General features: G+C 43.5%; 3 protein-coding genes across 6 annotated transcripts; 2 read left to right on the forward strand and 1 right to left on the reverse strand.

The window, feature by feature from the left end:
* The first annotated feature begins 1320 nt into the window (after nt 1-1320).
* Nucleotides 1321-6458, forward strand: LOC127786141 (uncharacterized). Of its 4 annotated transcripts, none has more exons than XM_052313472.1 (6): nt 1321-1473; nt 1837-1905; nt 2019-2157; nt 2973-3199; nt 3345-3602; nt 5738-6458. In XM_052313472.1, exons 2-6 carry the CDS (start codon nt 1861-1863, stop codon nt 6062-6064), a joined length of 996 nt encoding a protein of 331 aa, XP_052169432.1. In that variant the 5' UTR covers nt 1321-1473; nt 1837-1860; the 3' UTR covers nt 6065-6458. The 4 variants fall into 4 exon arrangements, with proteins under 4 accessions (XP_052169432.1, XP_052169429.1, XP_052169431.1 ...); XM_052313469.1 differs by having other exon boundaries at nt 1719-1905; nt 5738-6456; XM_052313471.1 differs by having other exon boundaries at nt 1778-1905; nt 5738-6456.
* Nucleotides 6459-7784: 1326 nt separating this feature from the next.
* Nucleotides 7785-9888, reverse strand: LOC127785746 (O-fucosyltransferase 30). Its single transcript, XM_052313147.1, has 2 exons — nt 9403-9888; nt 7785-9239 (listed from the first exon to the last, which is right to left on the reverse strand). The coding sequence occupies exons 1-2, from the start codon at nt 9843-9845 to the stop codon at nt 8171-8173; spliced, it is 1512 nt and encodes a 503-aa protein (XP_052169107.1). The 5' UTR covers nt 9846-9888; the 3' UTR covers nt 7785-8170.
* Nucleotides 9889-10399: 511 nt separating this feature from the next.
* On the forward strand, nt 10400-13880 carry LOC127753479 (hexose carrier protein HEX6-like). Its single transcript, XM_052278964.1, has 3 exons — nt 10400-10689; nt 11229-11548; nt 12566-13880. The coding sequence occupies exons 1-3, from the start codon at nt 10533-10535 to the stop codon at nt 13649-13651; spliced, it is 1563 nt and encodes a 520-aa protein (XP_052134924.1). The 5' UTR covers nt 10400-10532; the 3' UTR covers nt 13652-13880.
* The last annotated feature ends 40 nt before the right edge of the window (nt 13881-13920 follow it).

The raw sequence follows: 13920 nt of genomic DNA on the forward strand, positions 1-13920 counted from the left end.
TCACAAATGAGGATAAGAGCAATGGACGAAAGCAGGAAAGGCAGCCAGCCTTTTGCCCTTTTATAAGCAATGACGGTTTGTACCGACCTAATCGTATTTCTAAATGGGCCTAAACATATATTTGGGTCTAAAACAGTCGCTCCCGTCTATCACATTAAGGCTTTATTTGGATAGGTCGACATTTCTATGGACCACATTTATGGGCTGAAGTTTTATTGAATTTGTCATCCTGTACACAACACAATAGAAAAAACTTGGGTTTACTCATATTGTAGCCACCTTTCCTTTAAAAATGTTCTTTATGAATTTTCAAAAGTATTTCGTTTTCTATTTATTCTGATGAAATCTATACCAAATATAAAGTTACAACCCACTAAATCTAAAACTCGATATGCAATCATGCCACAATCAATTATTACATATCAAAGCTCATGTAAGCATGAACATCATCTACAATCTACTGAATTCTACAAATTAACAAGCAAGCATATCTTATCATCACCACTCATATCATTTCCACAATATTTCAAAGTATCTATTTATCATTTTTATAATACTTAAAACATATATCTATCAATATATTCAGCATCAAAGCGCAATATCATTTGTTTGTTTCATGATTAGTATCGTAAACTCTGACGTTTCATTATTTTTTGCATTCTGCTTCTTGCAATACAAATCTTGATCAACAATCTAATATTTTATCTATTGAATTTATTTCTCTCCAAATATATATTAGTAAACCAGTTTAATTTGTTGTTAATAACTAATATCCTTTTTACTCCTAACTCGATTATTGAAAAAATATATTGAAGATTGCTTCGTAATTCCCACAGCAAAGCGCGTGTGGAAACACATAATTAAACAAAAAGTTGTATCCACTTGAGCCGTAGGCTACAACAGACAGATAGTAAAGTCTCTACAACAAAGAGCGTCTAAAGGTATGCATGGTCCATACTCATTTTATTTCAAATTGTTTATCATTCTAGTAAATTTTATAGCAAATAAAGAGCTATGGCAAATTACATTATTCCCCTTATTTATCAGAGTACATTCCAATCATTTTTCAAAGTAGTCATTAACTCTGATTACTAATTGTGGCTGCATATATAGGGTAGGGAGGGAAGATCACATTTAAAGCCTTGGGACATGAGAGTGACTATTTTAGTTAAAAAAAATGAATTGCTAATAATATGAAATGGAGGGAGTAATTGAATATGCCTTTTGGGCTGCCATCTGCCCATTGGGCTGTGACCATCCGGTTTGAGCCCATTTTACTGACCTGTCTCCCTGGGCTTTGTTGCGCGAGCACGAGCCATGGCCGACGTGGGTGGGAGAGCTCGAGCTCCGAAGATGGCAACAATGGCGGCCGGCGTCGCACTGCACCTGCACCTACAAGGTGACGCGGCCGGCCGCCGGATAAGCGGCGAAGCTGCCCAAGTTCTTCTCCTTGGGCTGCTTCTGCTTCTACTGGTGAGTTCAGAGTTCAGACTCCAACTTGGGTCAGATCTCGTTTCCATGACTCCCATGTACCCATGTATTCTGAATTTATGATCCTAGCTCAAAATTGTTTTTTTCTCTTTTTGTCATTTCCTGTTTTGATGAAACATGCGCATCATTCAAGTATTATAAATTTATAATTGGTGCCAGCCCCAAATTTGCGGAGGTTGGTACGAATAGGATTGTTTTTTTGTCCTCATGTATTTGTACTTTTGTAGTCCTGTTGAATCCACCAGAGACTGCTGCTTATTGCTGAACTGCCACATATTGCTGCTAGGAACTCACAAATTTTCAGGAGTTCTACTCGATAAACTTATCAGCACATTGCACATCCAGCTTTGCCTCTGAGTGCTTCCAGGGATGAAGGTGAAGGCAATTAGAGTCCACAAGATTGGTGGTCCAGAGGTGTGTGTTCTATACCAAGAAGAAAACTCCATCTAATTTCCTTTTCCTTATAATTCATCTCCTGCAAATCTAATCCATTTGGGAGTAAGCAGTTCTTGTTCTGATGTCCAAAGGTGCTAACTTGGGAAGAGGTGGAGATTGGGGAGCCCAGCGAGGGGGAGATCCGGATCAAGAACAAGGCTATCGGTGTCAACTATGTCGATATTTATTACCGTACTGGGTTGCATCAAGAACCTCTCCCGTTTGTTCCTGGTACGGATTTTAGTATTTTACCATCATCAATGATAGTGATGTGCTGAATGTTTTCAGATCTGGTGTATGGGGATTCTGATAACAAAATTCCAACTTACTTTGTTAAATCTAATGTCAGTTCATGGCCCGGAGAAAATTCTTGGTTGCCATCTGAGCTTATAGAGTATACTGGTAGGCTAAGGAAAAATTTTAGGACATGTTCATATTGTAGCCAAAATAAACCTTACCAAACCAAAATTTTGGCAATTTGGCAATATTGTCAAGTTTTGGCAAGATTTCTTATTTATTTACCAGAGTTTGGTAAGAAACTACATGGATGCGTATATTTGACAATTTTACCAAAAAAAAATAGTATGGTTTAAAATGGCATCAATCTGAACAAGCCCTTACTCTAGCACTTTTCAGTCTTCTATCACTGTTCACTAACTAGGCAAGTGAGCAGTGATATAGGACTTTTGAACCTTGTAATTTCTATGTAGGATTTCTCAAATCACTACAGCCAATCACCATTTGCATACGAAGAATCAGACTCGGTGTTATGCTTGAAGAGTCTTCCCCTGAATAAAGTTCTTTGGTGTTTTTTGTACTAGCCAAGCACCGAATTATCACAAGAAGTGCAGTTTGTGACTTCTAGAAAAATTGAAAACACACAAAAGAAACTGTTTAACTAATGAGTATTCAATCGAATTTATCAGAAATTATTTAATGGTATGCCGAAAAGGCAAGATCGCACTATCCATTTGCAAATGAACAGTCAAATTTGTCGAAAATGTGAATGATCTTATTCTTGGAGCATTGACTTTGTGTTCATCCAGGCAAGGAAGCAGTAGGAGTAGTGTCTGCTGTTGGACCTGGGGTAACAGGTATCGAAGTTGGCGATGTAGTCGGCTATGCTGATACTCCAATGGGCACTTACACTGAAGAACAGATTATACCGGCAACACTGGCCATTCCTATTCCACCTTCAGTGGACCACATTACTGCAGCATCTGTTTTACTCAAGGGAATGACTACATATGTCCTTGTGAAACAAGCCTTTAAGGTGATTGTTTTGTGCTAAGCTGATTCAGTAGTTCAGTTCCAACTTCCATGATTTCAGAGACACAAAACAAAAGAAAACAAAACAGAAACTGATTTTGATTTCAGAATGCAACTTAGAAACACCTCCATGTTGGTCTCTTGTGCAGATTCAGGCAGGCCATACTGTCCTAGTCCATGCTGCTGCAGGAGGAGTTGGCTCTCTCCTTTGTCAGTGGGCGAATGCCCTTGGTGCCACCGTTTTCGGGACCGTTTCGACACAAGAGAAAGCAATCCAAGCAGCCGAAGACGGGTGCCATCATGTGATCATCTACACCGAGGAGGATTTCGTAGCCCAAGTTGCTGAAATCACATCGAGGAAGGGTGTTCATGTTGTTTATGACGCTGTCGGTAAAGACACCTTCAAGGTAGCAAAACCATCCTACTCTCATTTTGCAACACCTTACAATCACTTTCACCTTCTTTGATCTTGACAAAAAGCATTGCCATGAAAATCTATTATATACTAAAAGTCCATTAATCTTCCTACAAACGCTCTCAAGTAACCACGTGGCTTCCTAAAAACACTCTCAAGCCGCCACGTGGCACTCTAATAAATTGGAGAAAATCCTACAAATTCTGAGAAAAAAAGCAAAACATCTAGCCCTTAATTTTACTTAAATTGGTGGACCCGATATTTCAAGCCATTAGATTAAATCTATTAAAATCATTCCTTCTAATATGGATCTGATCCATATGATGGAGAGGAAGGTACGATGTAGTATTCGTAAACAGAAAAAAAAACAAAAAAGATCTTTCCTATCCGATGCATATGGATGGAGAGGAATGTACATATGTACTAACAAAAACACAAAAAAAATTACATGTAACGTAACGTACGATCGTATGATCGGAAATTAAAAAGGATAAAGCTGAAAAAACTAGATTATACATAAAAATCCTCTGAACTTTCTAGAAAACGCTCTTAAGCCGCCACGTGACTCCTACAAACGCTACTTAGCCGTCACGTGGCGCTCTAATAAATTAGAAAAATCTAAAAAAATTCCGGGAAAAAAAAGGAAAACATCATATCATTGATTTTCACTTAATATGGTGGACCCATCATTTTATCTCCTATTATCTCACCTCCTCACTTTTTTATCCAAATTTTCTAGCTAGCATAAGCCATTAACGCATGATTAATTGAGTATTAACTATTTTAAACTTCAAAAATGGATTAATATGATTTTTTAAAGCAACTTTACTATAGAAAATTTTTGCAAAAAACGTACCGTTTAGTAGTTTGGGAATCGTGCGCGTGGAAAAAGAATCAAACAAACTCCCTTTCATCTCCAAACGAACACACTACATAAACAATAAGAAATGCTATATTAACTATCTATTATATAGTAAAAATCAAATAAACTTCCTACAAACGCTCTCAACCACTACAACAAAAATCTCATCTAGAGGCACTTTTGTAGAGGCGTTTTGCGAATTGCTTATAAGATTATAAGTTTCATAGTGTAGAGACACTTTATAAAGGCACTTTAAAAATTGCCTAGGAAACTTTTAGTCTAGAGACATTTTTAGCTCAGTTTATTATAGTTTATCTTGTAGAGGTAAAGGCATTTTCTTGAGACATTAAACTATGTAGAGACACTTTTTGGAATGATAATGTGTACTAAAGGACTAAATATAAGTAAATAAAGGCATAAATGTTCAAGTAGTGACATGGAGTTGAGTTGGTTAGTGCATTGAAGATAAAAATGATTAGTCCAAGAGATCATTAGTTCAAGACTTGATAAAAGCAATAAAAACTATTTTATTCTCCTTTTTTGGACTGGTTTTATATGTTTGTGATATAATTTAATGTCTCTTGAAAATACCTCTACCATCTTATAGATATTTTATAAAATGTCTCTTCGTTTGTAGAGACAACTCACCATAAGACACTTATGAGATATTTTTAAAATGCCTTCTACCATATTGTAAAGACATTTGAAAGGTGCGTCTACAGTATTAGAAAAATGTCTCTATAAAATATTTTTCTTGTAGTGAACCTGTCACATGCGTGGTGTACTACAAACACTCCTAAGATGCCATATGGCTCTCAAATAAATTAAAAATCCTAAAAATTATGATAAAAAAATAAACCATTGATTTTCCTTTAAATAGGTGAACCTAATAATTATAACTATTATAATAAATACTTTTTAAAAGAATTTTTCTATTTATATTGATTCACATGCATAACTAATTGCACATATATGAGAAGTAATTAAAGAGAGGGCTAGCAGGATAGTAAAAAACCAATGAAAGTTTGTTGAGATTTCTTCACGAAAGAGAGATATAAAGACACTTAATTCAAAATAGAAAATATATTACTTTAATTTTAATTTGTTTTGTTCGAACTATTTTCGAAACAAACTAATGCGCATGCCCGCGCAAATGCGCGGGCTATTTTCCTAGTTGAGATTAAATGTTGAATCATAGGCTTGACATGAGGTAAATCAGCTGCCTGAAACTGAATATTTTTTTGTCTGAAACTCTGAATGTGAAGGGATCAATGGAGTGTCTGATGCCGCGTGGATGCATGATCTCTTATGGGCAATGTTCAGGGAGGCCTGACCCTGTACCAGTGAGTGATCTGGCGTCCAAGTCCCTGATCTTGGGCAGGCCAGGGATGAGGCACTACACCGCCACCCGCGACGAGCTGCTGCACGCCGCCGGCGAGGTCTTCGCCGGCGTGGCGGCCGGCGTTCTGCGCGTCCGCGTCAACCATGTCTACCCGCTGCATGAGGCGGCTCGCGCGCACGCGGATCTCGAGGCACGGAGAACCTCTGGATCTGTGGTGTTGTTGCCTGCCATGCCAGCAGCTGACAGCTGATGAGAGTATCCTGTGGCATTGATGTTGTTAGAATATGTGTCGAATATACTAGTCCTATTTGGTTACAGTTGGACTTGGAGTTGTAATAGGTGTTAGGGGGTGAAGTTAGAGTCAAACTCTGTAACCCGGCATCTCTCTTAAATAGAGAGGGGGGCACCACAATGTAACCATGGCGACTACAATGTAGCGTAGACACGCAGGGAGATGATGGCGGCGTGGCCATGGACTCGTAGCGACTAGGAGCTATATTGGTTGGGGAGGAGCGCCCATAATCAGAGCCCCGGGGATGTAGGCTTCGGCTAAACCTCGTTAACAAATATCGTGTGTTCCTGTGTCGTCATCTGGCATGTCTTGGGTGATCAATGATTGAAGCGATCGGGAAGGTTAGTCGTCGTTCCGCTATATCGGCTAACTTTTATAACAAGTGGTATCAGAGCCCAAGGTTTGGAACCCGGAACAATTTCCATGGGTCACATGGTGGAGAGGCCAGGTAACAAGTCTTCGGGGTCACATGGGTTGGTGTGACAGGAGAGATTGTTGGGCCTGAGGCCAGGTAACAAGTCTTCGGGGTCACATGGGTTGATGTGACGGGGGAGATTGTTGGGCCCGATGTGTGATGGGGGAGATTGTTGGGTTTAGTCCCACATCGGTAATTGATGGTGGGGAGCACGACTTAAAAGGTGGGGGCGGTCCTCACCCATTAGACTAGTCTTTTGGGTTGTGTAGGCCCAGGACCTAAAAGTTGTGGCTCCGGTTGGACCTGTGGTGGAGCAGGCCCAATGTGACCTGGGTGGCCTACGGTTGGTGGGCCGGGCTGCGCACTCCAACAAGTGGTAGACTAACCTTTATAACAAGTGGTGAGAACAATTTCCATGGGTCACATTGTAACAAAGTGGTATCAGAGCCCAAGGTTTGGAACCCGGAACAATTTCCATGGGTCACATGGTGGAGAGGCCAGGTAACAAGTATTCGGGGTCACATGGGTTGATGTGACAGGGGAGATTGTGACTTAAAAGGTGGGGGCGGTCCTCACCCATCAGACTAGTCTTTTGGGTTGTGTAGGCCTAGGACCTAAAAGTTGTGGCTCTGGTTGGGCCTGTGGTGGAGCAGGCCCAATGTGATCTGGGTGGCCCATGGTTGGTGGGCCGGGCTGCGCACTCTAACATATGTTCTTGTGTAAACTTTGTCAAAAGAAAAAAGAGAACACTTTTGTTCAGTGATGCTAAATGTGATCTAGAGTAAAAAATTCATGGATCATCCAGCCTCATCGTTTGGTGGATGGCTGAAGCTTCATAAGCTGTAGAAAAATGAACGGAGAAATGAAATATAATTTATAAATAAAAACTTATATATTTGTGTTTTAGTGAGTTAAAAGTCAATGCTAGAAAATAAAATACTGTGATAGAACATCAAAATCAACTTTAAAATTAAGTTTTTAAAATCTAAATGTTAGTTGCGACTAATAAGTACAGGCAAACCAGATGGAGGTGATCATCATTCTGATAAACCTCATGCTGGCATGTCATTTCAAGCGGTGAACTTGAAAGATTTAACAGTTTAGCCAACGCTGATGGTACTGTCAGTCCGACAACAAGAGCAATATATAGCTTCGCTGCCTTTGTTTAAACATGATCCACAATTTGCGTCTGCATCTGCTTCACTGCTCAGTGAAGTGATTGGACATGATCTCAATTTCTCCCAAACAAAGACATGGATTTGCAAACCACAAACAGGAAGTTTGGCGAATAGATCAAAGTGAGCTATTTGATTCGAGCAATTCTTCTACAGGCTATCACTGTCATCAGGGCAAAAACTGTGAGGATGAAGGATACATTACATACCAAAAAATAAATAAATGTATCCAAACTTACAAAACTGAATGATTAAGGCACACGTTATACCTTTCTACTCAAATTAAAAAAAACAAAAAAAACGTGGGCTTTCAGCATTATATACTCATGCAGTCATGCTGCACTGGGGATGGAAGATCTCAAGGATTCAGCTTCTGTTGTGTAACGGCTCTCATATTGCTATCTACAGTCGACGAGTCAAGTAACGGTGGTTAGTTTTTTCAGGCAGTTTGCTCGAAGGATGTGTGCAGTTCTCCTACAATTGGCAGACATTGTTCTTCCTCATTGTTTCTATGCTTCCTGCTATGGTTGATCCAGCAGTCCCCACAAATCCTAGTGATGCACAGCTACAGACAGATTCTTCAACATATAACAAAATTTCTGGTAGTTGAACTGGATCACAATCCTTCCTCGTGTTTGCTATGTTTTTGGGAATAAATCCAGATCTCACACCATGTTCAGCAGCCATAAGCCGCTCTGCGGTCTGTGCCACCAGTTCATCACTTTCCTTCAGGGTGTGCAATTTATATCTCCCATCTTTTGCAATATCTGCAAGATAGGTCTTTGACCAGTTTGCTGGTGGAAGATCAGTCATCATGAACATGTGAATAGGACCACTACCCTGGGTTTTCTTCATTTCCAACGCAACAGCCTTTAACTTCTCCTTGAGTGCAGAAAATGTAGCTTTCCAGTGATTTTTGAATTGCCCATCTAACAGCCTTAGCTGTGCACAAAGAAATGGCTCCTTGATCTTTTTCCTAGCGAACTCCTTCCCTGCAGCAATGATCTCAGGGGCAAAAGGGAGGAACTCAACCTTCTCAAGTATAGTCTGTAGCCGACGATCCTTTGGCGATTCGTGGATATCAAAATATGACTCTGATCCCTTGTATGGTCCTGAGAAAAGTGTCCCAAATGCCAACAAGGAAGCATCCTCAGCTTCAGAACCAGGCCCCAAAGCCTTGTACATATCTTTGCGCCTCCTAACGTATGATATCTTTTTCCTCTTTTTCAAGTCTTCATCTGGTTGAAATGAATCAAGCGCCCCATCATTATTCTCTTGATATGTCCAGACTGTTGTTCGGCAATCGTCCTGGACAGGATACACACAGCCATTTTCGCTGCCCCCTAAACCGGACAGCATCGATCGGCATCTATCGTAATCACCTGGCAGCGATCCACCACCAGAGACAGCACAGCACAAGCCAGAGAAGCAAGTCTTGCGCATGTCTACGCCGCACCACAATGAGACAAACATCCTGAAATCAATCGTTCTAACCGTAGCCTTTATCGGCGATAGATCAATTATGTCACCCATGGATACATACCTGCAAGTTAAACAGATGAAAATAGCAATAAATATTTGGCTTTGTGTCGAATTTACCAAATGAACATGGTAATCTATGGTGGAAACCGTGAAATTTGGAAATTGCATGCAAAGAGAGTAATCTAGGATTAACCAACCCCACTTTGGGGGAGTGAGATTTTTACCTCCGCTCCCGGAGGAGCTGCATGGAGTGGTCCCAGACGGCGGCGCGGAGGTCGGAGGCGTCGGCGACCCTGAACTTGGGGCAGCTCCCGAGGACGACGGCGTGGTGGTCGAGCACCGGGGGCACGACGAGGGTGCGGTTGAGCAGCGCGGCGGCGACGACGGCATTCCGGAGCTCGCCCACCTGGTTGCTGAACCCGCTGTGCGGCGCGTACCAAAGAAACCTCTCCCCTTCCAGCTCCGGCGACCGCCCACATCTTCTGCCCCCTCCTCCGCCACCGCCTCCGAAGCCGGAGAAGGGGAGGATGGAGCGGAGCAGCGAGGAGTAGGCCGAGGAGAGGAGGAGGGAGGCCGGGATGAGGAGCACGAGGACGGCCACGAGGAGGGGCGCGTGCGACCGGGCGCTCCGCTTCCGCCACCGCCCGCGGCTCGCCGGCAAATCCATCTCGCCGCCGCCGCCGCCGACGCCGGCGAATCGGATCGGATCGGTAAGCAAAGCCGCTCCTCCCCATGGCCCACCTGCCAGATATCACGCACACTCCCACGTGGGCCCAATATGTCAGCCCGCTAGTTCAGGATGGGCCACATTAAGCTGGCACCCACCTGTCTGTCCAGAGTCAACAGCATGGGCCATGTTAACTTGGGCTTTATCACGTGCAGCAGCAACACAAAGGACAAAAAAAGAAGAAGCCCATAACCTACGGAGCCACCGACATGTGGGGCCCACTTAAAACAAGATATTATCGCGCTCTCATGTGGGCCTAACCTTGTCAGTCAGCATGGGCCACCCCGCCCATCTAGACTTACGTACTCTAAGTTGGGCTTGTTAGGCATGTGCAGCCCAGAACGTACCCCCCCCCGGGGAGGGGGGGGGGGGTGGGTCACTGACAGGTGGGGCCCGGAGAAACTGCCGAAGGCGTCAGGATCCAGAAGCTCGTGACGCGTGCGGCGGCTTGCCCATGTCGGCATCCGCCAACCCCTCCTCGCCTTCTTCTTCTCCAGTAATAAATCCACGCAAAAGCCTCGCCGCGCACCACCACCCAGCTCTCTCCACTCCACTCTCGCGTTCTTGTGGAGTCGTGCTCCACTCCGGGAAGGAAGGAGTGGGTGGGTAGGTGAGTGGAGTTGGTCGATGGCGATTGGGGCGTTCGTGGAGAGCGGCGGCGGCGGCGGCGGCGGCGGGGGAGGGGGAGGAGGGTACGGCGGGCGGGTGACGGCGTACGTGGTGCTGACCTGCGTCGTCGCCGGCAGCGGCGGGATCCTCTTCGGCTACGACCTCGGCATCTCCGGTTCGTGCCGCTTCCGCCGCCGCCGCCGCCTCGCGCGGTTGATTACTTCCTCGCTGTAGTAAATCTATCTCATCTGTTCATCTCGTCTACTGCTTGTGAGTTGTGACTGTGTCGTGTGCTGGCTCGTGGTTGGGCCTGTCTGCATCTGCATGGGCCGGTGTTAATGGCTGGCTCGGGCCCAGTCTACGTACAAGAAAAGGTTTGCAAGCTTTTTTGTCATGAGGAATTAAGAAGCTGCATTTCCAGCTCAAAAGATCTCATCTTCCAGCAGTAATGCAGCTTCTCATCAATGTTGCCAACACTTTACTCTTTGTATTCCTTTTTTTTTTTTGTGTGTGTGTGTGAGATGGAAGACGAGGCTTCTTGTTTTGTGTGGAGAGTATAGATAAAGATAAGTAATGTAGTTTGGATGATCACGCAAACATTGTTCAAGTTCTCCTGCTTAATCTGTCCACTGATGTTGTGACTTAACTACCACTAGTACGGAGGAAAGATCATGCTGAAAGCTCATGTACTCGATCGTGTATGAATTGTGGCAGGTGGTGTGACCTCAATGGACTCGTTTCTGAAGAGATTCTTCCCGGATGTGTACCAGAAGAAGCAGGACACCAGAGTGAGCCACTACTGCGCGTTCGACAGCGAGCTCCTCACCGTGTTCACCTCGTCACTCTACATCGCCGGCCTCGTCGCGACCCTCTTCGCGTCGTCCGTCACAAGGAGGTATGGCCGCCGGACGTCCATGCTGATCGGCGGCACCGTCTTCATCGCCGGCTCGGTGTTCGGCGGCGCCGCCGTCAATGTGTTCATGCTGCTCATCAACCGGATCCTACTGGGAATAGGTCTCGGGTTCACTAATCAGGTATAATTCTCTGCACATTTGATTTCAGGTCAGTAATCTCTGAATGAATGTGAATCTAGTTCAAGAGATAGTGCAGAGATATCTGTCACACATGTTTAGAGTGCCTGTTATATTAAAGAAAATAAGGAACTCTGTTAAACTATTGCACAATTCAGATAAAAAAAAACTTGTACTCCGTATGTGGCATGGTACTCCTTATGTTGTTTTAGAAGTCACTAGTACATCAAGTTCATGCCATCATGCACATCGTGATGCTATCTAGAGTTCTAGACACATGTATCAAAATCATAAATCTTGCATGCTGAACCTAACACCACACACTTGAAAACGAAATGCAGGCCATGCGTGTCGTGTGCACAAAAGTCAAGTCTTCATTGACTTGGGTTTAGAGGGTATAGACAGCGGGTTTATGTGGATGTACTTTGTTCCAAGTTGATAACACTCGACAAGAAGTGGAGCACTGACAAACTACATGGTTGTCTTTATAATATTAAGGTCTTGTTTGTGTATAGATCATTGCATTGACTTGACAAGTCATATTTTCGTTTTTGTGGCCATAACGAGTGAGTGGGTCATTAAAAAGTTAAGAAGTTTTTACAGCCTGTTGAATCTCTGTTTTGGAGAGGGACAGTGTTGACATATTGTGTGGAGATACAACGCAGAGGGAAAGCAACAAACTATGTCGTGGTCTAAAAACTTGGCGATTTACTGCCTAGATAGGAATTAGAATGGCTTATGAGAAAAACAGTGACTGTTCACTGATCCAATCTCACACTGTGCAAGACAAGGGAGATCCGGAGATAAAGCCCAATCTTGCAATCAAGATTTTCAGATAACATAGAAAAGGGATTCCACTTTGTAACTAAACTTCGTTATGCACATAATTTTCCTTCTGATGCATACTCCTAATCCTAGACTCTAATTTTTGCATTTGTTCTTTCTTAACAATAGTTTCCTCCTTCCCAAAGGACAGTGGTAACTGTACTGACGCCTTTGCTATGAAACTATATTTTGCAGTCAATCCCACTGTACCTGTCAGAAATGGCGCCTCCACGATACCGTGGGGCGATCAATAACGGCTTCGAGCTCTGCATCAGCCTCGGCATTCTCTTCGCAAATGTTCTTAACTATTGCGTTGTGAAAATCACAGCTGGATGGGGCTGGAGGATATCCCTATCCATGGCTGCAGTTCCTGCTGCATTCCTAACCATCGGTGCGGTCTTCCTCCCAGAGACACCGAGCTTCATAATCGAACGCGATGGCGACACTGACAAGGCAAGGATCCTACTCCAGAGACTTCGTGGCACCACTTCAGTCCAGAAAGAGCTTGATGACTTAGTTGCTGCTAGCAACCTCTCCAGGACAGTTCAGTATCCGTTCAGGAATATATTCAAGAGGAAATACAGGCCACAGCTTGTCATAGCACTCCTGGTCCCTTTCTTCAACCAGCTTACTGGAATCAATGTGATGAACTTCTATGCACCGGTTATGTTCAGGACGATTGGTCTGAAGGAGAGCGCGTCTCTCCTATCCTCAGTGGTCAATCGACTCTGCGCAACTTTCGCCAATATCATGGCGATGATCGTTGTCGACAGGTTTGGGCGTAGAAAGCTCTTCCTTGTAGGTGGTATTCAGATGATCCTTTCCCAGCTTGCTGTGGGTGCAATCCTGGCTGCAGAGTTCAAGGACTATGGATCCATGGACAGAGAGTATGCTTACCTTGTGTTGATCACCATGTGTGTGTTTGTTGCTGGCTTTGCATGGTCATGGGGGCCATTGACATTCTTGGTCCCAACTGAAATATGTCCACTTGAGATCAGATCAGCAGGGCAGAGTATTGTTGTTGCAGTGGTCTTCCTGATGACATTTGTGATTGGACAGACATTCCTTGCAGTTCTATGCCGCATCAAGTCAGGGACATTCTTCTTCTTTGCAGGATGGATCTGCTTGATGACAGTGTTTGTTTATTTCTTCCTGCCGGAGACAAAGAAGCTGCCCATGGAGCAGATGGAGCAGGTCTGGAGGAAGCATTGGTTCTGGAAGAAGATTGTAGGGGAGGAGGAGGAAAAACAAGCAGAGAAAACAGCTCTCCCTAGCATGTAAAGCCCTATGAATTGGAATGTATTTGACCATACAAAAACCATACAAAGTGTAGGGTTCTAATTAGCAAATGTAAGTTTGTAATTCTTCTGTCTAAATGTAGTGTGTTGAGGTGGTCAGTTGCCGTGACTGGCTCTTTCAGATGGTAATTACAAAGAAATGTAACATTAATGTTGTAACAAGGGTGCCATTTTGTTTCTGATTCCAGATGAAAAGGAAAAACTATTCCATATTCTGCAGGATTAAACGTTTCTGCTGTTCACAACAGGTAA

The sequence above is a fragment of the Oryza glaberrima genome, chromosome 10, assembly GCF_000147395.1.
Source record: "Oryza glaberrima chromosome 10, OglaRS2, whole genome shotgun sequence".
Taxonomy (NCBI): domain Eukaryota; kingdom Viridiplantae; phylum Streptophyta; class Magnoliopsida; order Poales; family Poaceae; genus Oryza; species Oryza glaberrima.

Excerpts from the sequence above, each read along its gene's own strand:
- LOC127785746 (XM_052313147.1), bottom strand. The coding sequence starts at position 9,845 with ATGGATTTGCCGGCGAGCCGCGGGCGGTGGCGGAAGCGGAGCGCCCGG. Across the intron at positions 9,240-9,402 it reads CAGCTCCTCCGGGAGCGGAG|GTATGTATCCATGGGTGACA; the intron begins GTAAAAATCTCA and ends TTTAACTTGCAG.
- LOC127786141 (XM_052313472.1), top strand. The coding sequence starts at position 1,861 with ATGAAGGTGAAGGCAATTAGAGTCCACAAGATTGGTGGTCCAGAG. Across the intron at positions 2,158-2,972 it reads ACCTCTCCCGTTTGTTCCTG|GCAAGGAAGCAGTAGGAGTA; the intron begins GTACGGATTTTA and ends GTGTTCATCCAG. Across the intron at positions 3,200-3,344 it reads TTGTGAAACAAGCCTTTAAG|ATTCAGGCAGGCCATACTGT; the intron begins GTGATTGTTTTG and ends TCTCTTGTGCAG.
- LOC127753479 (XM_052278964.1), top strand. The coding sequence starts at position 10,533 with ATGGCGATTGGGGCGTTCGTGGAGAGCGGCGGCGGCGGCGGCGGCGGC. Across the intron at positions 10,690-11,228 it reads CTACGACCTCGGCATCTCCG|GTGGTGTGACCTCAATGGAC; the intron begins GTTCGTGCCGCT and ends GAATTGTGGCAG. Across the intron at positions 11,549-12,565 it reads GTCTCGGGTTCACTAATCAG|TCAATCCCACTGTACCTGTC; the intron begins GTATAATTCTCT and ends TATATTTTGCAG.